The sequence below is a fragment of the Sapajus apella genome, unplaced genomic scaffold (assembly GCF_009761245.1).
Source record: "Sapajus apella isolate SASKATOON/1434 unplaced genomic scaffold, GSC_monkey_1.0 scaffold59, whole genome shotgun sequence".
NCBI lineage: Eukaryota > Metazoa > Chordata > Mammalia > Primates > Cebidae > Sapajus > Sapajus apella.
Genome location: NW_022436999.1, coordinates 1567650 through 1591003, shown reverse-complemented (window position 1 = coordinate 1591003; position 23354 = coordinate 1567650). Strand labels below are relative to the sequence as shown.

At 37.3% G+C, this 23354-nt stretch overlaps 1 protein-coding gene across 16 annotated transcripts in view; it reads left to right on the top strand.

The window, feature by feature from the left end:
- The window catches only part of SIPA1L1 (signal induced proliferation associated 1 like 1), a 398250-nt gene that overhangs the window by 270303 nt on the left and 104593 nt on the right, over positions 1-23354 (top strand). For all 16 annotated transcript variants that reach the window (XM_032245719.1, XM_032245716.1, XM_032245723.1 and 13 more), the window contains 2 exons: positions 8957-9087; positions 14332-14520. In XM_032245719.1, the coding sequence (XP_032101610.1) occupies positions 8957-9087; positions 14332-14520 (320 nt within the window). The remainder of the gene's footprint in view (positions 1-8956; positions 9088-14331; positions 14521-23354) is intronic.

Here is a 23354-nt window from a genome sequence, read left to right as displayed (position 1 = left end):
AAGTGTAATTAATATTCTGATATTGTCTGCAACAACCTTAATGTAATATTAAATGTGGTTTCTATTGGTGTCAAAGTCACATGTTCAACTAATATTAATATAGCCTGTTGCCTACATTTATAATAGATGGAAACAGTAAATTTCAGTTAGAAGTTAGTGAAAATAAAGATGTGGTTTTTTTAAGTCAAGTTTATAGACCCCCTAATTTCTATTTATAGCCACAGCCTTGTTATATAAATTTTTATACATATCTAATTATTACCATAAGGTGGAGCCCTGTAAATGAAAGAAATGTGAGCTTTACAGGAGCTTTGATTTTTATTGCCAAATTGCTCTTAGGAAAGCTTAGACCAGAAAGATCCACTGGTATGTTTAAGACTGTAGTTTAACATTCTCTTAACTATTTTGAATATTTACGATTTTTATTTTTGAACATTTATTGTAAACCAACAAAAGACATTTTGTTTCTTTGATGACTAGTGAGTTTTGATTTTAAAAAATATAACTATTGGCCATTTGTCATAGACTGATGGCAACCAACAAAAAAAATCTCTCATTATGATTCTGTTCATCTTTATCCTCTGTTTATTTATTTTTTATTTTCTTGTGTACAGAAAAGTTGGAATGTATGTCCTCCTTTTATTTTAAATAGAGTTTTCTTTGTATTTTTTTCTTGAATCATTTTGGTGCAGTAATCAATATAACTTCATACTAAAGTTTACCTTTTATTGAAAAGTTAGAGGCCAGTTAAGTGCTACGGTTTTAAATCAGCTACGGTTTTAAACCCCCAAATTCCATGTAATCTTGGCAAGTACATTACCCCACTTTTTAAGTGTCATACCTATGGGAAGAAGAAATGGAATGTCAGAATACTGTGCACTTTGTAAATGTGGGCAATTACTCTTAGGCCCCAATAATTATAAGCTTAGTGCCATGCTTTGGGACAGAATTCCGGCATGTGGCCAGTCCTGTTTAAGTGTCCCCATCCATTACTCTGACCTGGTTTTGATTATGGTGCAAAGTCTAAGGCTATTTAGTTTTCATGGAACCTCCACCCTTATAATTAGGATGAGCCCTTTGAGGACCAGAAACTGAGACTCTGAACGGTGCACTTCCCAGAAGGAGAGCCATTCTTTAAACAGTTGGCCTCTTACTATGTCCACTTTGGCAAACCTGTGTTTCCTTTTAACAAGAGAAGAAATTTCTTTCTTTTTTTTTTTTTACATTGATTTCTCTGTCCTCTCTTTCTTAGTCATTAGTCAGATTAAGATGTAAGAAGTTGCACAATAACAAAACCTGAAAAATTTGAACAGTGAGTGGTTTTTCTACTTGTTATTTTGTTTTATTTTATTTTACTTTAAGCTCTGGGATACCTGTGCAGAACACGCAGGTTTGTTACGTAGGTATACATGTGCCATGGTGGTTTGCTGCACCTATCAACTTGTCATCTAGGTTTGAAGCCCTGCATGCGTTAGGTATTTGTCCTAATGCTCTCTCTCCCCTTGCCCCCAACCCCCTGACAGGCCCTGGTGTGTGATGTTCCTTTCCCTGTGTCCATGTGTCTTCGTTGTTCAACTCCCACTTACAAGTGAGAACATGTGGTATTTGGTTTTCTGTTCCTGTGTTAGTGAGCTGAGAATGATGGCCTCCAGCTTCATCTATGTTCCAGCAAAGGACATGAGCTCATTCTTTTTATGGCTGCATAGTATTCCCTGGTTTATATGTGCCACATTTTATTTATCCAGTCTATCATTGATGGGCATTTGCATTGGTTCCAAGTCTTTGCTGTTGTAAATAGCGCTGCAGTAAACATATGTGTGCATGTGTGTGTCTAATGAAAATATTAAACTGATGAAAACATTGAGGGTCAAACTTTATGTTGTTAACTATACTGATGGTGGCACATATGTAACCAACCAAGTAGACTATTTTTAAAAAATACTTTAAAATGTTAAAAATGGTGAAATAATTTTGAACTATTGAAGTTGTCACTGTTCCATTCTTTGATCTGCTGATACATGATGAAGCCCAATTCTGTCTGCTTATACTTGTATCTTCAGCATCCCCATTATACATGGACTTACATTTTTTTTCCTAGAAAAAAAAGGAAAAGGTTTTATTTTGCTTTCTATATTATCAATTAGGGTAATTCTAAGATTGGATGTGAACATTTTTGTGACTCTAAAGTATCTTGCCATACTGCTTTCTGAAGCCGTTGATACCAATCTATAGTGCCACCAGCAATGTATTATAGCAATATTACATCTCTACCAAGGGCTGGTTTTGCATTTCAGAAACATAGTTTTTTTTTTTATATGTTATGTTAGGTATGAGATAGTAGCTAAGTTTTATTTGCTTTCTGTTTCTTTGATTCATGTTTATCATGTCTACTTTTTCTGTCAAAAACTTTAAACTATTGTAGATGATTTAAGCCATAAATTAGAGTTTTACAGATTAGACTATATTTTTACTGTTCATAATTACATTCAGTTCAGATTATGCTATAGATATCCTTAGGGAAGTATGCAACTGAAGGATTAATACATAGCCTACAGATACCATGATAACCAGTGCAAGAAATCCAAAAGTTGCTTGTTGAAGCCTATAACTCCCATAACTGTAGTTTCCTTTCCCCTTACAAGTAAAACACCAAGCTTAACTTTTTTTGCCTTCTACACACATGCTTATGTATACCTTATAATCAGGTGATTGAACTGTGCCTGATCTAATTATTTTGAGCTCTGAGCTATTTACTGTTTCCCCTCACTAAGAATGTGAAATTTTTATTATTATTGTGAATGCATCAACTAAAAATATAGCTATTTATCTGGAACATTTTAATGATGACATAATTATTCATTGGTACTCTTTGTACCATCCTGGTTAAAACTCAAGAACCAGAACTAATAAGAAAACTTCAGACTAAACATTTGTTTAGGTCTTAAATGTGAGGAATGGAGTAGGTGGAAGGAAGTCAACCGTATATGGATATAATGTCAATCTCTCTTCCTTTCAACAAAACCTTAGCTAAACAGCACATCAAAGAATAAAGCATTATGTCTCATTGGACTAGATAAATAGTTTATTCCCTTAGGAATCAAGTTTCATTTAATGATTTTTTTATTCATAATAAAATTTTAGAAACTTATGGAAACATAATATTGCCTATAATGGCTAAGAAAATGAGCTTTGAAATCAGCAGTTAATGTTTGACTCTGGTACTGCTATATACTACTTGTGGCTAAGTGACTCATCTTCTTTAAATCAAAGTTGCCATATCTATAAAAAAGAAGGAAATATGTATATTTTTATGATTGCTGTGATTATTAGAGTACTGGGCAAAATGCTTTGCTTTGCTGCATTACGTCATTCTAATATGGTGATTGCTGTATTGGTTTTTGGCATCCCAGTATGCTGGCTCTCAAATATTATAATTTCTGGGGGCATAATACCTGTATTTCAGTTCATCCATCAGAAACTTTATCTACCCTACTTGAGTTTCTAATTCTTCTTCCCTTCCCCTTTTCTTTTTCTGACTTTCCTCATCCTGAATTTCCTCGTCAAAGTCTTCCTTGGCCTTTCTTTAATGCCCTTCATCTGTAACTGCCCGTCCTTTTTCCCCTTCCCCTCTAAATTTTCCACTCCAGAAGAAAGAGAATGACAATTGTAGATCAGGTTAGAAGAACTCCTTGTAATTATGGATATTTTCACTAGTGAACAATGGAAGTCTATGAGCAGTAGGAAAACAAATTTAAAATGCTATATTTCAGAGCAAGTGTAGATGCATTGCCTAGGGACCAGGGGCCTGAGAGGAAGGAAAAGATTGCAGTCCAGTATCTTCCAGCTTAGAACTCAAAATTGTAGCCGGTTGTGGTGGCTCACACCTGTAATCCCAATGCTTTGGGAGGCCAAGGCGGGCATATCTCCTGAAGTCAAGAGTTCAAGACCAGCCTGGCCAATGTGGCGAAACCCCATCTCTATGAAAAAAATACAAAAACTAGCTGGGCATGGTGGCATGTACCTGTAGTCCCAGCTACTTGAGAGGTTGAGGCAGGAGAATTGCTTGAACCCGGGAGGCGGAGGTTGTAGTGAGCCAAGATGGTGCCAGTGCAATCCAGTCTGGGCCATGGAGCAACGCTCCGTATTAAAAAAAAAAAGAAAAAGAACTCAGCCAGGCGCAGCAGCTCACACCTGTAATCCCAGCACTTTGGAAAGCTGAGGCAGGCACATCATGAGGTCAGGAGATCAAAACCATTGTGGTCAACGTGGTGAAACCCCGTCTTTACTGAAAATGCAAAAATTAGCTGGGCATGGTGGCACATGCCTGTAGTACCAGCTACTCAGGAGGCTGAGGCTGAAGAATTTCATCGAGTTGAGATTGTACCACTACACTCCAGCCTGGTGATAGAGCAAGATTCTGTCTAAAAAAAAAATACTCAAAATTTTTGCTGAATGAAACTCTTCTCTACCAAGAAGGTAAATAGTACATTAGGGCATGGAATAGAATAAACTTGTGTTCATATAGAAATAGTTTTTTTCTATACTTCTGTAATCCTTGAGACAAAAAAAGGACAGTGAACAAAAACAGAGCTTTTAGTGTAAAAATAATTTTTTTCAAGTTCAAAGACTTTTTGAAAAAGCAGAGTCTGATTATGATAGTTGTGAATTTAGCATGGGATGTTGGACCAGAGTCTCCACCCATACCAGTAGAACTGATACCGATGAAGACTGGCTGGAAAAGATATTTGGGAAATAAAAGCTACAGCTCTTTTTCAATGAAAAAACTTGACACAGTTCAAAAATAGCTTCCTAGCATTACCTAACCAGAGATGGGTTTGTTTGAAGTTAGAGTCTGAAGAAAGTGTTTGAATTTAGTTTGTAATTATCCCATTACCATTCCCTCAACTCAGAAATATACTTCATCTGCAGCTGGGAAAAATTACAAAAAAATGTAGTCAGGTTTTGATGATGACACACAAAATGTTTAAATCATCATTAATTTTACAGTTTTTATTATTAATAAAGTAACCTTATTTTTAGTCTTTAGTTTTAGTTTATGTAGGATTTTTTAAATAACACAATTTTATCTGCCAGTAATACTAAAATGATTGTTTAATATTTTTAGTTTATAAATTTATATTTTTTTACATTTTTTATGTTTCTGTTTTTTGTTCATGAGATATATTAAATATTTGGTTTTAAAATTTGTGTTTTATGAATTCATAACATTTTTAAATAAAGTTATTAGTATCAATATCTAAAGTAAACACTTTAATTTTCTTCCATTATTGAGTCTCTCTTACCAAAGATGTCTATGTCATACTTAGGATGAGCCCCCAAAATTAGAGGACTTAGCCAAATACAAAGGGGTTATGGAAAGAATATTCTAGGCAGAGTTTTTCAGATAATAAAAGACAGTGAGCTTGAGCACCTGAAAGAGAAGTTTAGTATCATTGGTTCTCCAGATTTAAGAGGGTGAAAAGTTTGAGCTGAGGCTGGAGTGATTGATGGTGACAGGTTATGAGGATCTTTGGGAAACCATGAAATTCAGGGTATAAGAACCTAAGTGTTTTAAGTTTCGTAGTAGTTGGTCAGATTTGCATTTTAGAAGGATCATCTGGCAGTGTGAATGAGTTGGATAAAAGCAAACCAGTTAGAAGACTACTGCAAACACTCAGGCAAGTGATGATAGGACAAATCAGTGGCAGTGGGATTGGGAAAAGATAGGTTTGAGAGGTGTCCAGAAACTGGAATTCACAGAGCATGATGATAGGTCTGGCATAAACAATTGGGTGAATGTGGTAGCAGTTGCTGAAATAGGGACTGGAGGCAGAGCTATAAAGTTTCTGTGGGAAGGTGCCAGCTTCACTTTTGCAGATGTTTATGGGACAAACAGTTCTAGTAGGTAAATGTAAAGATCTCAGGCTTTGGCCGGGCACGGTGGCTCAAGTCTGTAATTCCAGCACTTTGGGAGACGAAGGCGGGCAGATCTCTTGAGGTCAGGAGTTCGAGACTAGCCTGACCAACATGGTGAAACTCCATCTCTACAAAGAATATAAAAAATTAGCTGGGTGTGGTGGCACATGCCTCTAATCTCAGCTACCCCGGAGGCTGAGTCAGGAGAATTGCTTGAACCCAGGAGGTGGAGGTTGCAGTGAGCCAAGATTGCGCCACTGCACTCCAGCCTGGGCAACAGAGCAAGACTGTGTCTCAAAACAGACACACAACAACAACAAAAGACAAACAAACAAAGATCTCACACTTAGAGAAGTCTAGAGTGGACTTGTAGACTTCTGAGAGTTATCAACATTGAGGTGGCAGTTGAACTTCTGAAAGTGGGTGGAATATTCAGATAGGAAGAGGGAGGGAAACTGAGCTAGAACAGCCAGAGTGGTAGAAGGAAAATCAGAAGAAGGTGATGTCATAGGAACCAGGAAGTAAGAGTGTTTCTAGAAACATGAAGTGATCATCTATGCTAGACGTTATGGAGAGTTTGAGCCAGATAAGGACCAACAGTACCATTTGTTTTAACTTTGAGAAATTCATTGGTGACCCATGCAGTGGAATTCACATGATAATTCTGACGTGAGGAATTGAACAGCTACTTCAAGAAGTTTCCAGTGGAAGAAAGGACAGAACAGACAACTCTTTAGTTCTGACAGGTGATAAGGAGTTGAGAATCAATGTGAGTTTAAAGGTAATTAAATGATGATGGGAATTACCAAGTTTAGAAAGAGAAGTTGAAGATAAAAAGAGAGTCATTAAGGAATCTGAGTCCCTCGGAAGGAGGAATGGGCAAATGAGGGTCAGGGTGGGGCTTTGGATCATACAGAAAAGGAAGCAGCAGGCTGGATGCTGGTTAATTTGTGTGGATGGTGAGTAAGTTTGCATCTGAAATGGCTTCTTTACTTTCTTTGCGATGCAGACACATTGTCACTTGCTAAGATTAAGGAGAAGGTAGGTGAGGGTTGGTTACAGGAGAATAGAGCATGTTTGCAACATCTGCCCTGGAGAAACAGAGAGAGAGTTGACCAGGGAAAGCTTGAGGATGAGGATGAGTTGAGATTATTTATGATGAATTTATAGTGGCCCTATATCTGGGTATTTCTCCAGCCACAGAGAACTGTCATGCCACCTGCCCATTCTCAGGTATGTGGGTGTATTTGAGGAGTTCCTAGAAGTTGGTTTTTATTAGAGTCCTTGAAATTCAAGGACCAGGTAATGAATATGACTCACACTCATCTTCGATGCATCCACTGTTGTTCTATGCTGCAGTGATACAACAATATCCTCTGAGGTTATCAAAGTGTGTTAAGCTCTGTTCCTTCAGTAAATGGCCCCAGACTGATGTCTTGTTTCTCTTTAAGTTCTTGTCCGCTTTTTTATACTATTTCCGTCTCCTTCCTTTCTGTTTTCTTCCTTGTTGTCAGTTGTCCTATCACATTGCTGTCTGCATGCAAGTCTGTATCAGCCCTACACCCTGGACTTTGTCAACATCTGGAATTATCACACCTCTGAAATAAAGCTGTGAGCTTGAAGACCAGACAACCAAGCTTATTAGAATTGTGTGCAAAGTAAGAGTAAATAATCTGAGTGTGGTTCTCATGTGCTGTGCTTTGAGGATATACATAAGTGTTTGTACATGAATTTTGTGACATTTATTGGGTTATTTCTCATATATGACATATTTATTGCTTATATTCCCATTGTGTTTTTCTTCTTTTGAATTCCCATGGCTTATGATAATATTCTTAGAGAACCCTCAACATTTATGACTGTAGCTTTTGTAATTGTGCTTTAGTACCTGCAGAGTATTTTCATATGCATTACTTAAATTTTAAGCTACATGATTAGACATTTATACTGTTTTTTTCTTATTATTCTCATGGATTTTCAAATACTTATATTTTGTATGGAAATAGCATGTATTTTCAAATATGTGTGCATTTTGTGCGATGACATACTATGTCACAATTCAGTCATTTAGCCGTGTCAGATATAAATGAAACAGAATAATGTAAAAAGTAAGCATTTGGAGGTTTGAAAAATAAATTATCTCTTCTAGTTTTTCATATATTTTCATGTTTTGTGGACTTCTTCATCTGTGAACATCTTATGTATGTATCAACAGTTCAAATTTTTAAAAGACGTATATGCACGGTAAATACCACTTCAACATTTTCTATAAATTGACTTAATTTTGATCCCTGCCTTTCTTTTTGTCAAGAAGGTAAATTCAGCACCAGTCCTTTGGAGGCTTGTGCTAAGGTTTGGGGCCTTGGGCAAAAGGCCACAACATTGAAGAGAGGGCCTGGGCTTGTGAGTCACCTGGCGGCATATGTTACGTTAGCCCTGCACTGTGGGATACTGTGCTGTGGCCCAGAGCCCTGGGTCCTGCCTCCCTGGGGCACCGTGAAGCTCTTTCCTCTGAGCGCCTGCTCCACCAAACATAGGCTGCCTGGGGGCAGAGTGCCGCCCAGTGACTCGCAGCCACACACCTCTCTCTCCAATCCAGGGAAATCTTTTTTAATCTGGCGGAATCCCTTTCTTCAAAGTCTGTTCTTAATATGTTTAGAATTAAAAAAAAAAAAAAAACCGGAAGCTAAAAAGTCCTAGCACAAGCCTTCTATTAGGCGAGGAAGGGTGCACAGATGTAACCTATTTAAATAGAGGGATATTGGGAGAAAATACAAATTTATTTTGAGAAATAGTAGAATAGTAGTCTGTAGAGTAGTAAAAAACTCAACAGGCCACCTGTGTTCAATGTTATCTTCTCTGAAACTAAACCTATGTAGCCAAGTTTTTGTTTTTATAACTAATTGAACAATATTAATATTTGTTAAATGTTTACATTTTGTTGATATGATTTCTGAGTGGTGACGTTAAATACTGAGCAGAACGTAACATTTTCAAAGTATTGGATAGATTTTCTAACTTCGTTTTGTCTTATTTAAAGAACATTGGAACTATTTTGGAGCTGATGAGAATCTTGGTCCAGTGGCTGTGAGCATTCGAAGGGAAAAACCGGAAGAAATGAAAGAAAATGGATCTCCATACAACTACCGAATAATTTTTAGAACTAGTGAGGTAAGTCACAAATGAGAGAGGTTTGAGGTTTAACTGAAATGGGGGAAAAAAGGCAAATAGTAGCAGTAGCAAAGCAATTAAATTTAATAGCACATGGTTACAGATGTATTTGGAATAAGTGAAGGTCCCTTTCATTTATTCTGGTGGAGATGGAGGTGGACAAGATGGTTAGATCTGGATCCCTTCTTTTCATGGGCCTCTGAATAGATGCAATATGTGTGTGAGGAGTTTTGATTCAGAGAAAGATATGCTGTTTCAGTGTGGCCTAAGGAAATTGGAGTCCTCAGAATCTCCAGTGGGATATTGTGTATCCTGCTTAGGGCTGCTGGAAAGCACCAAGGCAACTCGAGGGCCAGAGTATTAGGGATCAGAGAAGGCCACGAAAGACTTAATTCACTGTTCCTAGCTCTTGCTGAGCGCATGTTTTCGCCCAAGAAAAAGGAGAGAAAGAGACACTTCTTCCACTTTCACTTTACTATCTTTGGGACCCATTGTCAGAGACCTAGAAGATATACTCTTTGAACCAGGGGCTAATTGTAAGTGAAACAGGCTTTTAGAGCTCTTTAGGAATCCAAATACACACAATCTATGAGTTTTTATTTTAAAACGAAGTTTGGGCTAAAAAAACACATGGAAAAATAAAAAGAACCCACGCATAAGTTTTTTAAAAAACCTATGAACAAGTCTGGGACTATGAGGTTCTTCTTTTTCTTTGTAAACTTATATAATTGGACGAGTTACCAATTTATTGCCTCTCAGCCGCTGTTTCACTTTAGGATTTTTGCTGTGCATTAATACTTAATACCCTTGAGTCATCCAGAAAATAATGGTTTTGAAACTATTTTAAATAGGGCATTTGGCTTCATTTCCCCCATTGAATGCAAAGCAAGTTTCAGGGGTTGGTATCACTTAGTAATTGTTCCTAAGCCTGAACTCCAGGGAAATTAAATATAGGACTTTTTAAAGACAAGACTTAAATATCTAATGTGTTGTTTATACTGGCCAGAGAGAAGTGAACTAACATACTCTCATGTGCTTTTTCTCCATGACAAAGCTAATCATTACATGGTGTAAATTCTTTTGTTGAGCACAGAGGCACAGAGAATATCACATTCTGTGTTTTGGAATTGTATGCAGGTAGTTGCTCCTTTCTAGCTTCCCAGATCCTACCAGTTTTTAAGTGATCCTCAGTTATCTTACTTCCAAGTATTTTTGTCTTTCCTATTCTCTTCTTCTCTTCCCAAGGCCACTCTGATTTAAACCCGCCATCAAATTCTTTCTTTTCTGTGTTGTTTCTTTATCCAGCTAAATTCATTTCCTTGCCGCTTGTTCATCCTGTCCCTCATGCCAGAGGTTAAAGGTTCCTACGATTCCTTTCTCAGTCGGATTCTGTCACTGGTTTGCGGGAGCTTCCCTTCTCAGTGTGTCTTGCAGGCTTTCCACAGCTGATCCCAGCCTCTGCGTCCTACCTTAATACCTGTCCTAAGTTCCACTCTGGTCTGTGAACCACACTGACTCTTACCTTTCCCACCTCTGTTCTCTCTGCTTTACTACCTTGACCCAAACTATTCTACTTGCTTTCTGTGATCATAAGATTCTTTCTCTCTCCAGCTAACCCATTTGAATGAGTTGTGTCTGTTGGGTCTGTTTTCTTAGCCTTTGACTAAAAACTTCAAGTGTTCAAAAAAAAAACCATTACCACTTATTTTTTACATTCAAACTAATGTTCACTTCGTGACAACTCTATTATTGCATTTTTCTCAGGCTGGAAACCATTAAAGTCACACTTTATTCCCCTCTTCTCCCTCCTGCCCCTGAGATCTGGTGTGTCAGCAGCACTTGCTCATTTTGTCTTCACAATATGCCCAGAACTCAACTACTTCTCCCACCCTCACTGCCCAGTCCTGGTCCTGGTCTTGCTCTGAGAGCTGGTCTCCCGCTTCTGTGCTGAAGCTCTGCATCCTTTTGACCCAGTGGGGTTCCTTTTGAAATGTCATTGAGATCTTGTCATTCCTTAGTTCAGAATCCTTGAAAGCCTCCTCATCTCCCTCTGAGAAACAACCACTGTCCTGCTAGCGTAGGAAACCACGCACATCTGCTTCCCAGTTATCTCTCTGTGCCTCATCCCTTGTAACTCCCCTTGGCCTGGGCTTTTCCCCACCACACTGGCCTCCTTCCTCCCTGGGCCACTTCAGGACACCTCTGCCTTGGGGCTCAGATGCCTGTCATTCCTCCCTACTGCGGTGTTCTCTGTCATGCTGCCTCATTTCCATCTAGAATTTACTCAGAAACCACAGAGGCCCTCCTTGACCGCTGAATCTAAAATTTCTACTACCTTCCCATTTCATCTCCATTTCAGTGCTTTATTTTTCACTAATACTTAACACTTTCTTCTCTGTTGTACTTAGTCATTTTGTTTGCTTTCAATCTCTTCCTCTAGAGTGCAGCCTCATGAGGGTGGGGCTTCTGTCTGAGTAGTTCAGCACAACTTGCCTGATGCCTCAGATAGTGCCTTGCCTCCCTGTTTCTCTGTTCCCTCCTTCCCTCTCACCTTTCATCCTTTCCTCCATGTCTCTCCTCCTTTTCCTCCCTTCCTTTCTTCCTTCCTCCCTCTAATGTTTATGTAATTAATCGCCACGAGTTTTTATATAATGTTTTTCTTTCTAATAAAAAAAATCCCTAAATTTGGTTTGATGGTAATATTGTATAAGGCTTTTGATAGAAATGTTTCCAAATAGTGGTCCCTGTCTGTAGCTCCTGGACTTTGAGAGATAGTTACTTCACTCTTCACTGAAGCCCTTTCACTTATTACAAATGAAAGAAGATTTAATTTGTATCAGGGACTTCTCATGTTACTAATTTCTCATGCAGATGAATAAGGCAAGAAAAAAGAAAACATTACAGTGACACTTTAGTGCCAGTAACTGGCAGCAAGATAACAGAAATACAAACAAATCTCTTTCATTTTAGTAGAAATAAACAGTGTAAAACATAAAAGAAGACATACCTTTGTAGGCATGGCAGTTTGTTTATAAGCAAAATTTTATGGCGCACTAGTGTTTTTAAGCATAGAAACACAGGACTCATGAGGACTCACTTCATTCTTGTTTCTGGAAGTCATTAACAAAAATATTAGTAATACTACTGACTGGGATGTAAAAAATGAGCCGTTCTTTTTCTCATCTGGTTTGGCTTTCATGAAGTTAGCTACTTTCTGTGGCTCAGGATGCAGTGACTCGTGTTTTTGGTCTTGGCTTCTAAATTGAGAAGACTTCTAGCCTTTGTGGTTCCCTATTTCAAGCTATATATTATCTCATGAAGAAAAGAGTCAAATAACTGAGTTAGCTATTTTCCATGATTTAAAAATGACATAAAAACTATTTGTGTCAAATTATACATTAAGTAATAGGAAAATGATTTTTACTTTTTGTTTGAAAGAAATTGTTTATCATGAAAGCGAAAAGATACTCATCAAATGAATAGACTGCAAATATTTCTACTAAGTTTTTCCTGTATTGAACATAAGATGTTATTAAGTTTTGCTTTTTCTACCCCCATCTGTCTTGACCTCACCTGTGGGCAAATGTTACAGATCAAGCTCATCCGATCTGTGGCCCGGGACAGCTTTGAATGTGGGCCAACACAAATTCATAAACTTTATTAAAACATTATGAGATTTTTTTTTAAGCTTATCAGCTATTAGTGTATTTTATATGTGGCCCAAGACAATTCTTTTTCCATTGTGGTATAGGGAAGTCAAAATATTGGACACCCCTGTTCTAGATTCTAGATTTTACTTCCCTGGTGATTCTTCCTTTGGTTCCCGTTTCCCTGCTACTCCTAAATCATGCCTGATTTGCCTGTTACCTGAAGACTGTTTAGGTCCTCCATTCTAATTATATTCTCTGCCTCCAATTGCTTCCTCTTGCAGTTTGTCTTATTTGCACTTAATTTCTGAGTATACATCGTCCCTTTATGAGCACTTCCTGAGCTGACTGGTAGGAGCCCAGTGAGGCATGTATCACTTAGTCAGCTTCAGGGTCTTCTGTGCGCCCCCAGCTCGCAGCTGCATGATCCGTTCCTCCCTGCACTCTTGTGTCCATCTACAATAATCACTCCTTCCCACTTAACTCCTTTTTTTCCCAGTCTCCATACCTTTGCTCATGTTCTTTCTTGACATTTTCTTTTTGTAGAAATTGTTCTTCTATTTCGTGGCCATTTCCTAAAATCACTCCTTTCGACGGGGCCTTTCTTTATGCCCTGAGCCATGTGATCCATTCTCTGCCTTTGGACTCTCCAAAGTATGCTTTGTTGAGTATACTTGCCCTTTTGAGATTGCATTTGTGTCTTTCTGACCTCACACCTTTATATTTGCCACTCAACGTGCACTCCACTAGCTTTTGTAGCTCCTGTTGCTAAATGGAAATATATTCAATTTGATGGGTTTTCTCTTCTTTCCTCATATAGTATTTAAATTATGTTAACAACTTTGCCATGTAGACATTTTTGGAAATTAAGTCTACTTTGGGCGTCATATCTGGTTAACTTTTCTCTGACAGATCATCATTACATAGGAAAATGTCTTTGCTTAAGGTATTAATGGAGGGTCTTTTAAGAAGGGAAGGCACTTTAAGAAATAAGAGAAAATCAAAAGTAATTTCAGCTGCTGTTGCCTTTGCTGCTGTATTGACAGTGATGATTGTCCGGTATCAGCAGCATTTGGTGACATGAATAGTTTATGCTTGTCAGCCATGCATTCTGAAGCTTAAAACTTTATCTCCCCGTTTTTATAATTCAAAGAAGTATAACATCCAAACTCTGGGTATTTATTCTTCAGACATTGCTCTGGGATTCAGCCTTCTTAATTTCCTAATTAGTATGCATAGTGACATTGTATAGCCATATAGACATGGTGATCTTTACTGATATCTTTTAAGGAAATGTTATTTTTGTTACTTCGGAAATGTATTTTTGGTTACTTTTGGTGTTTTGGTATTTAAATCCTCAGAAGTCTTGATTATGTGCTCCTTTGGACCCCCCCAGTCTTGAAAGATTGGTTTCATTTTTCATGTATTCTGTATCCTCCACCACTTTTCTCATTCTTTCTCTCTCACTGGCTTTACCCATCAAAAATCATTGCCCAGCTCTATGAGGAGCCCCACAGTCCAGGCCTGCAGTGCATGTACATGTGTTCAGGCGTCTCACATCCCAGAAGCCTCACCACAGCACTTGTCTCTCTTGTAGCTCATGACACTGAGAGGTTCAGTCCTGGAGGATGCCATTCCTTCGACAGCCAAGCACTCGACGGCCAGAGGGCTGCCTCTCAAAGAAGTGCTGGAGCACGTGGTTCCTGAGCTCAATGTCCAGTGCCTGCGATTGGCCTTCAACACGCCCAAGGTCACAGAGCAGCTCATGAAACTGGATGAACAAGGGGTGAGTTTGTCTTTCTGAGGAGAGCATTCTTGCTCACATTTCCCCCTAGGCTTCCAGAATAGAGACCTTAATATTTCTTGTTTTGATGGAGAAATTGGATATCTTTTATTGTGAAAGATGCTCTCTTTGCAATTACTTATTTTGCCTTTTCTTACTCTGAACGCTGAACAATTTCTCTTTTGATGAATTCTGTATGTCAGAATTTATAAACAGGACACTTTAAACTATGTTAAATTCTTTTATGATCTGTATATACAGTAAATTTTTCAAGTGTCTGAGAATTAATAATAGGAGCAATAATAATGTTATTTATAACAATACAGTAATAATAAATTATTATTAGTAGTGAGCATGTTTGCAAGTTCCTTCTCTAAGTGCCTTAACTATGTTATCTCATTTAATCTCCCTACCCTGTGAGAAAGGTACTATTATTATTTGCATTTTAGAGATAAGGACTCTGGGGCTTAGAGAGATTAAGTAATAAATTCAATTTCCCACAGTTAATAAGTTTTGGAACCAGGGTGCAAACAAAGCCTGCCTCAATGTCTGTGCCACTTCACCACACTGTTCTTAAAAGCTTAAGAGTTTCAAAGTCTATTAGTACCACCAAAGGTATATTCTAGCCACAATTTTTAAATATAAAAATGTAAAATTTCACATTCTGCTTAGAATAATTTGAGCATATGGGCTAATTTTATAGATAATGTATTTATATACTCTTACTTTATTTAATTCTTTCTTTTAGCATTTTAGCTATATTGCATCCTAATATTGGGAGGTAGTAGTTTTAACATTACATTTAAAAATTCCTCCAAAAATAAAATTGGTTCAGGTGTTTTATTTCTGTCTTTCATTTTTTCTCATTATGTTAATTTTTCACTGAAGGGTCCAGGTAGTAAATGTCATTTTGTGAACAAATTTGGATAGGATGTCCTTAATTAATCAAAAATTCCAATTTTATTAAAACGAATGGGAGTCCAAAAAATCAGTTTTAAGGTATATTTATTATTTTAATTCAGCCGCTGAGAATATGTAATGAAGCAATAGTTAGATATCTCATTTCTTTTCTCTTTTTTCTCTCCTCTCTTCTCCCCTTCTTTATTTTTTTTTTTTTTGGAAGACAGAGTTTCAGTCTGTTGCCCAGGCTGGAGTGCAGTGATGCGATCTCAGCTCACTGCAACCTCTGCCTCCCAGGTTCAAGCTGTTCTACTGCTTAGCCTCCCAACTAGCTGAGATTACAGGCATGCGCCACTGTGCCTGGCCAGATGTCTCTTTTCTAATCCTTGCCTTTTCTGTCCATTTTACTTTTCATAATGCACAGCTAATGTCTGTTGGACACATACATCTAAAGAATGCTGTGAGTAGTATCCTTGTTTGTAATGTGAAAATTTGAGGCACTTTGAATGCTTCAAAAGACTACTGATGTATAAACCTACCTATTCTGGAGGCTGTTTTCCAGTAAATATTCTGAACATTTATTCTGACAAAGGTGTAGAAAAACTATGATTAGGTCCAACTTTATTGATTCAGTCATTTCTATTACTGTGTTTATTAAGGAGAATAAAAACATTTAGACATAACAAAGTCATATACTTAACATTTGAAATTTCTATTAAAACATTATTTTATGTAAAGGAGGTCTTTATTGCCATTCTTTTGTTTTAACTATAGTAAATACAAAATGGATACCCTAGTTGTAGACATTATGGGGATTTCTGACACATTTTGTGTCCTCTGTTTGTGATTGCCAAGTGCCAGATCACAGATGGTGCTGATCTGTTAAGAGTAGTCCTATCCACATATGAAAGATAAGAACACTATAAAGAGTTGAACTCAAAGTTAAATTTAACTCACAAAACTGGCCATTGTTTTGAAATTATGCCCTTCCTATTCTTGGAAGTATTAAAATGTCCCTTCCTTCATAAATTATTAATCATAATATATGATAGCTGTTTTCTTTAATATGTTTACTAGGCAAAATTAAAATTTGGCAATGAGTCTCTTAAATTTTACTTTGAAAGTAAGTGCCTTAAATATGTCATCCCATTCAATAGGAGTATTACTATTAGACAGTAGTTTTTACTAGGCAGTGGAATCTAGAGGTTCAAAGCATGCTATTCCATGTGAACAGCTCTGTGTCTGGAACTAAAGAGCACTGGGGGTTGGCCTCTGTCTTTTTTATCTCCGTACACACAGCATTCAAAGCCAGGATTACACTGAGATAAGGCAGACGACATGCATACTTAGGCTTTTAGTCTTGGGAGTAATTTTTTTTGGTAGGAAATCTCATTAGTGCCTTGGAAATATTTTGAGAAACTGATTATTTTGGTGCCTTTACAAATACAGATTTTAAAAAGGAAATGCTTATAAGTGCAGTGGATTACGCATATGAATCATTGCAAAGCATTTTTAGTTTCCATCTGTGTCGTCATATTTTAAAATATCCAGCTTTGTATATCCTTATATTTAAAGAGATTCATAGTGTGATACCAGGAAACTGGACTCATCAAAAAGAGCTTTAAATCTCTTTCTACATTTGGTTTAAATGATTCCTTTAATATCTTTTCTATTTTTTATTAACTGTCTTACATAATCATGCTTTGAAAAAGAAGACACAATTTGTTTCCTATATTGTGGCATTTTGCCTTTCAACACTTTGGTGCTTTAATTCCTCGTTTTACCACTATTAAAAGCTAAAGTGAACAGAACAACAAATTAAAATTTTATCTGTAAAATAGAAAGCACTGCACAAAAATCTAGTAATTTGTTTTTTATTTAACTTGATATATTTGTGGGAGCTGAAGTAGGCATTTCAATTCCTGAAGAAATTTACTTTAGAAAATGAACTGATTCTTTGGGGCTTATCCAAGCTTTTTACATTTTCCATCCTGATGCCTTTCTGGGACTTTCACTACTTATTTTATTTTATTTTATTTTTGAGACGGACTTTTACCCTATCATCCAGGTTGGAGTGCAGTGATGCCATCTCGGCTCACTGTAACCTCCGCCTCCTAGGCTCAAGCAATTCTCCCACCTCAGCTGGGATTACCCAGGGCTGCCACCATGCCCTGCTCATTTTTGCATTTTTATTAGAAATGGGGTTTCACCATGTTGGCTAGGCTAGTCTGTAACTCCTGACCTCAAGTGATCCACCCGTTCAGCCATCCAAAGTGCTGGGAGTACAGGTATGAGCCACCGTGCCTGGCCTTTCATTACTTATTGATGTCCATGTTCATTGTTCTATAAAATGACAGTGAGAAGACAAAACTAACCTGCTAATATTTTCACACTGGTAAGAATTTAGAAGAACACTTGATGCTTTAGAAAATTTGTATTCTTATTGTCATGCATCTTGATCTTCACTTGCAGTACAGTTGGGGGCATCTCTCATGATAGAAACAAATGAGATAAATATATGCTTCATTTTACTATATTCTAATCACATTACTGGCATAGTCTGATTTAATCCTCACAGCAACCCTTTGCAATAGATTGCAGCGATTGGCCTATTAAACAGTCAAGGGGATTAAGTTGTACAGAAGTTCCCAGAGCTGTTTTTCTTACCTGTCATCCCTTAATAGTCCTGAGCACTAGATAGAAATTTGCATAATACTGCTCTTCAGTTTTAAGATTTCCAAGATCCTATTTACATATCTTAAATTACTTTGTTTTTAATTGTTTTAGAAAAATCTGTTATCTTTATTTTTTTATTTGTAAATAGAAATTCAGTGTAGAATATTGGAATATTTTGATCCTCAAAACTATGCTGTAAGTTGGGCACTATGATTCACACCTGTAATCCCAGCACTTTGGGAAGCCAGGGCAGGAAGATTGCTTGAGCCCAGGAGTTCGAGACCAGCCTGGGCGGCATAATGAGACCCCCATCTCTTAAATAAATAAATAAATAAATAATCGTAAAAACATTGCTGTGAATTATTAGGAATTTTGTCATTTAATCAAGTCAACTTTTAAATGATGTAGAAAATTCAGATACTTTTAAATTTGTCATTAGAATCATTTTTCATCAACAATCATTTTAAAATACCTATATTTCATCTACTTTATGCAAGGAGAATGAAAGATGATTATGTCAAGCCCTGGTTTAAGGCGTTCCCACATGTAAAGCTTATTACAATGCTGGGCATGTGATAAAACATTCAAGAAATAGGAACTGTTGATAATAAGATAGTAACTTGTTAGTAGTTCTTTAAATGCATTATCTCATTTAATCTTTATAAATATCCTATGAGAGAGCTTCTGTTGTAGGTGACATACTATGCTTACTTTCACAAGTAAGCGCAACTATTTCAAACCCAATAAATGCTTTGTAAGTATGACTCTGTGGGTTGTTAAATACTGTAGAGAACAAAATAGGATAGTAAGACATAGTCTTTATCCATGAAGGAGACAGGGTCATAAATTACTGTAATGGATGTCAGTTAATATAATGAATCTAATAAGAGAATTGCAAATGAAGAGCAATGGAGGTACAAGGCAGTGGTGACAAGTCATAATTGGTTAGCTGGATCAGAATGAGATGGGCCTTGGAAGGGAAGAAGGTTTCATCAGGCTAGGGAATAAGCAATTGGGTGGTCCATACTCAGAACAATAGGAACAAGGTTTGGAAGGACAGACGCACACAGTGCGTTCACGAGGCAGCAAGGAATCCTGCTGAGCAGGAGTGTGAGGCACATGTAAAGGAATAAGAAAAGTAGATGATTTCTATTGGCAGTGACTAAGCCACGTACTGTGTGAAATAGTCTCCTTGAATTAATTAATCCTCAGAATCCTTTGATACTATTATTTTTCCTGTTTTATAGATAAGAGCACTGAGACATAAAGACTAATCACAATTAGGGTCTGTGCAGGCTGGCCTTCAATCCAGGCACTTAGACTCTAGAGCCTGCATTCTTAACCAATACATCAGCCACCCTGTCCTTTCCCTCCCCATGAATGGGAGAAGAAACTGGAATTATTGCTGCCGACTTCAGTGCCCAGTATTCAGTGTAATATGTTAAACCCAAATAAAATTGGAATGGATCTGGTTTATAAATATTTAAGGTACAGTTGCTAGTTTGCAGTGGAGAAAATTGGTAGTTCTGTTTTCATTAGGAAATGTCAGGTTTCATGTACACGGTAATGACTTTGCCTAAATGAATCGTCACCATTTTTCTAGATTATTAAAAATGCAGTGAAATGAAAATATTTATTGGGTTCTCAAATTTTTAAGAAGTTATCTTTCATAGAGTAAGAGAGAAAGTGATCATATTTAATTTAAGCCTGCAATAAATATCTCAAGAATGGATGTAAGGAAATGAGCAATGTTTATGTGGTAATGAATAGCACTGACCCTTTGATTAAGGACATGAGTGGAATTCTCTGCTGACTTAGCCTATTCATTGCCTTGCTCCATTATTTTATTGTGAAGAGAAATGAGTTTGACTAGTCATTTTCTCTTTGATTCGGGCAGCTAGTTTTGAAAAATGACCCATTGGGGAAATATTTTTTCCAAAACTGATTGTCTATAAATGAAGCTTTGGCAGAACAATTACCATTTCTAGAATTTTAATCTTCTCTTAGAGTATGATACTAGCAAATGCATGTTTAGAGTTCACATGGCTACCAAATTGATTCCAGACAACTGGTGGATCTGTCTGTACGTTTTCAGGAAGGAAATAGCCACAAGGGCCATCTAGTAAGGGGAGGAAGGCAGTGACATCTGTAGCTTTGTCTTGTGTGTTCACAAGTAGTGATCACTCTGTGCTGGCCCATCCCTGTTTTTTCCTGGCTGAGGCTGGATTGGATGACAGGTTGGAGTCCCTTCCAATGAGAAGATTCTGTGATTAATGGGACCAATAGCATTAGCATTTGGAAGACATGTGGCTATGGTAGGATTGCAGTTTGCAGTGATAGAACACAGTAAGACTAAGACCACAGGTGAGGACTCTGATTCACAATTCAAAAAGACACAGGAACTGGTGGCAGACATTTCAGTCTCCTGGATTTTGAATTGTGTATTGTGTTTTAAATTCAGCTTTAAAATAGAAAGTTAATTTCTTTCCTATAGGATTTATTTGAAGTAGGCAGTAGTTTCAAATGGTCCCCAAATCAAAGCAATATGACTATGTTTACATTGCAGGGTTCCGTTTCCACCTGTTCCTATGACCCTTTTCTCTCCTCCCTCATAGCCATCACCCTGTTAGTTTCTGTACTTCTATTTCTTTATGCATATACCACCAAATATGCATATGCAGCTTTATTTCACCCCTTACACAAAATATAACAGGCTATAGACACTTGGTTTTTTCATTTAGTAATATATTTTTGAGATTTTTTTTGTCAGCACATAGAATGGTTTCCAGTATTTTTCCTACTGCATAGTATTCCATTGTACTGCTGTATCATAGTTTATTTCATCAGTTTCTCTATTGATGGGCATTTATGGGTAGATTTCAGTCCTTCTCTATTACAAACAGTACTGCAATGAAGACTTTTTTTCTATATAATTGAAATTCATCTCAGTGTCAAAAATATTGGGTACATTTAGTATCAACGTAGTACCTAATATGAAGCTTTCTATCTTTGTGAGAAACTTTGAACAACACATTATTAGATAAAATTATTGTGTGTGTAGAATATTTCCTTTACATTATGGCAGATATAAAAATAGATTAGAATATGTCTGTGTACCTGTATATAATTTTGAAAGCATCTCTGTCAAATTTTTTTTTGAACTTTACTACTTAGTATCCACATGTCATTTTTTTTAAAGCAGTTGGATTTTTGTTAGTAATTCCCAACGAGGGTATACATTTCTAACTGGCATTTTTTTGCTCTCAACACTGAATTTTTCTAGTTTCTTTGCCATTCTTTTTGGAGGACAGTATAGAGATTTATCTTCAGGAAGTAGTTAAGAGAGTTACGTGTGTAAAGAACAAATCAAAGCAAATAATGTGAAATACATGAATTTTTTGTTGTTGTTTTAATGACCAAGGTCTTTACTTTCAGTAATGGCAAAGTTGCTTATTGCGGACCAGCCCACCCATTGAGAATAACCAGGAAAATTGGACAAAATATTTTTAAAACTAAGTTTTTGGACTTCAGATTCTGGAAAGATGGAGTAGATGTATTTCTCTGTAATCCTCCTGCTAGGTACAGCCAGCAACCTTGGACACATGTATAAAACAAACATAAAATGAATCTGAAAGGTGGAGAGAAGCAGCGGGCTGGTTAGGGACATTGAGATCTCAGGAATGGCATAGCCATGAGGTCCCTGGGTTTTCACTTTGCTCAGATATCCCAGTCTTGGGCTGAAGAAGTCAGAAATGCCTATAGGCAAAGCCAAAATGCCCCCAAAAGTCTATTCTTTTTTGCAAAAGGACCCAAAAAAAACAAAAAACAAAAAAAGGACAAACTTAGAAAACTTTAAATCAGGAACCTCTCTACTCCAACTGAACACTACAAAAGCAAGCAAACAAACAAAAACCCACAGCCTCTCCTCTTCCCTAATCCTTGCTGAGGCATTATTAGAGAAGGCTAACTGAGGAGCTGGAACCTTCATCACTGTGTAGTGGTAATGAAGCACCCCTTCAGCTCCCCACTGTGTGGCATCAGAAGAGGCCTGGTGGAGAGTCAGACATTTGGCACACCCAGCAATAACAGGGTCTCCTTATCAAAGAAGTGTCAGTGAAAGCCACACAGGGAGTAGTAATCATGCATGCCTGATACCAGCCAGGGTGGTGTTAGGAGAGACCTAACAGGGAGCTGGAACTCTCTCCACTGCTTAGCAATTCAGAGGTACCCATTTCCCTTAGATGTCATGAAGGGAACTTGAAGTTCAACTCCATCTGGCAGTGTCCCTTTCTCCATACCAGAATGGTAATAAAGAAAGCCTGCTAAGTGGAGGATTTAAATAAGATCCAGGGTCTTGTAAGTTAATATCTCAAATGTCCAGAATTCAATTCAAAATCACTGCTTATACCGACAACCGGAAACTGAGCAAATCCGAAACAGTATAAACCCAAAGAAGTCACAGCAAGACACATCATAGTAAAATTTTTGAACACTAAATATGGGAAAAAAAAAAAGGCAAAAGAGAAATGACATGTTACCTATAAGAGAAGAACAATTTGAATCACAGATCTTTCATCAGAAACCATGGAGGCCAGAAAGAAGTGGCATGATAATTTTTCAAGAGATGGAAGAAAAGAACCGTCAACCCGGAATTCTGTGTTCAGGGAGAATATCCATCAGGAATGAAACTGAGATATCTCAGATGAAGGAAAATTAAGAGAATTTGTTACGAGTAGACCAACCCTTTAAAAGTGGCTAAGTCATCTAAATAGAAAGGAAGTGATAGAAGGGATCTTGAGAGGGCACAGTGACTCACACGTGTAATCTCAGCACTTTGGGAGGCCGAGGTGGGTGGATTACCTGATGTCAGGAGTTTGAGACAAGCCTGGCCAACATGATGAAACGTTGTCTTACTGAAAATACAAAAAATTAGCCAGGTGTGGTGGCATGTGCCTATAATTACAGCTACTTGGGAGGCTGAGGCAAGAAAATCGCTTCAACCTAGGAGGCAGAGGTTGTAGTGAGCTGAGATCACACCACTGCACTCCAGCCTGGGTAACAAAGGCAAAACTCCCATCCTCAAGAAAAAGGGGCGGGGGGATCTTGGAACTTGAGAGAGAAGGAAAGAGTAAAAATATGGGTAAATAATTTTCTTAATGAGTTTCCTAAATTATTTTGCCCTTTGAAGCAAAAACTACAATGTCAAATGTGTTTTTCAAGCATATATACAGGAATTTTTTTTTTTTTTTTTTTTTTTTTTT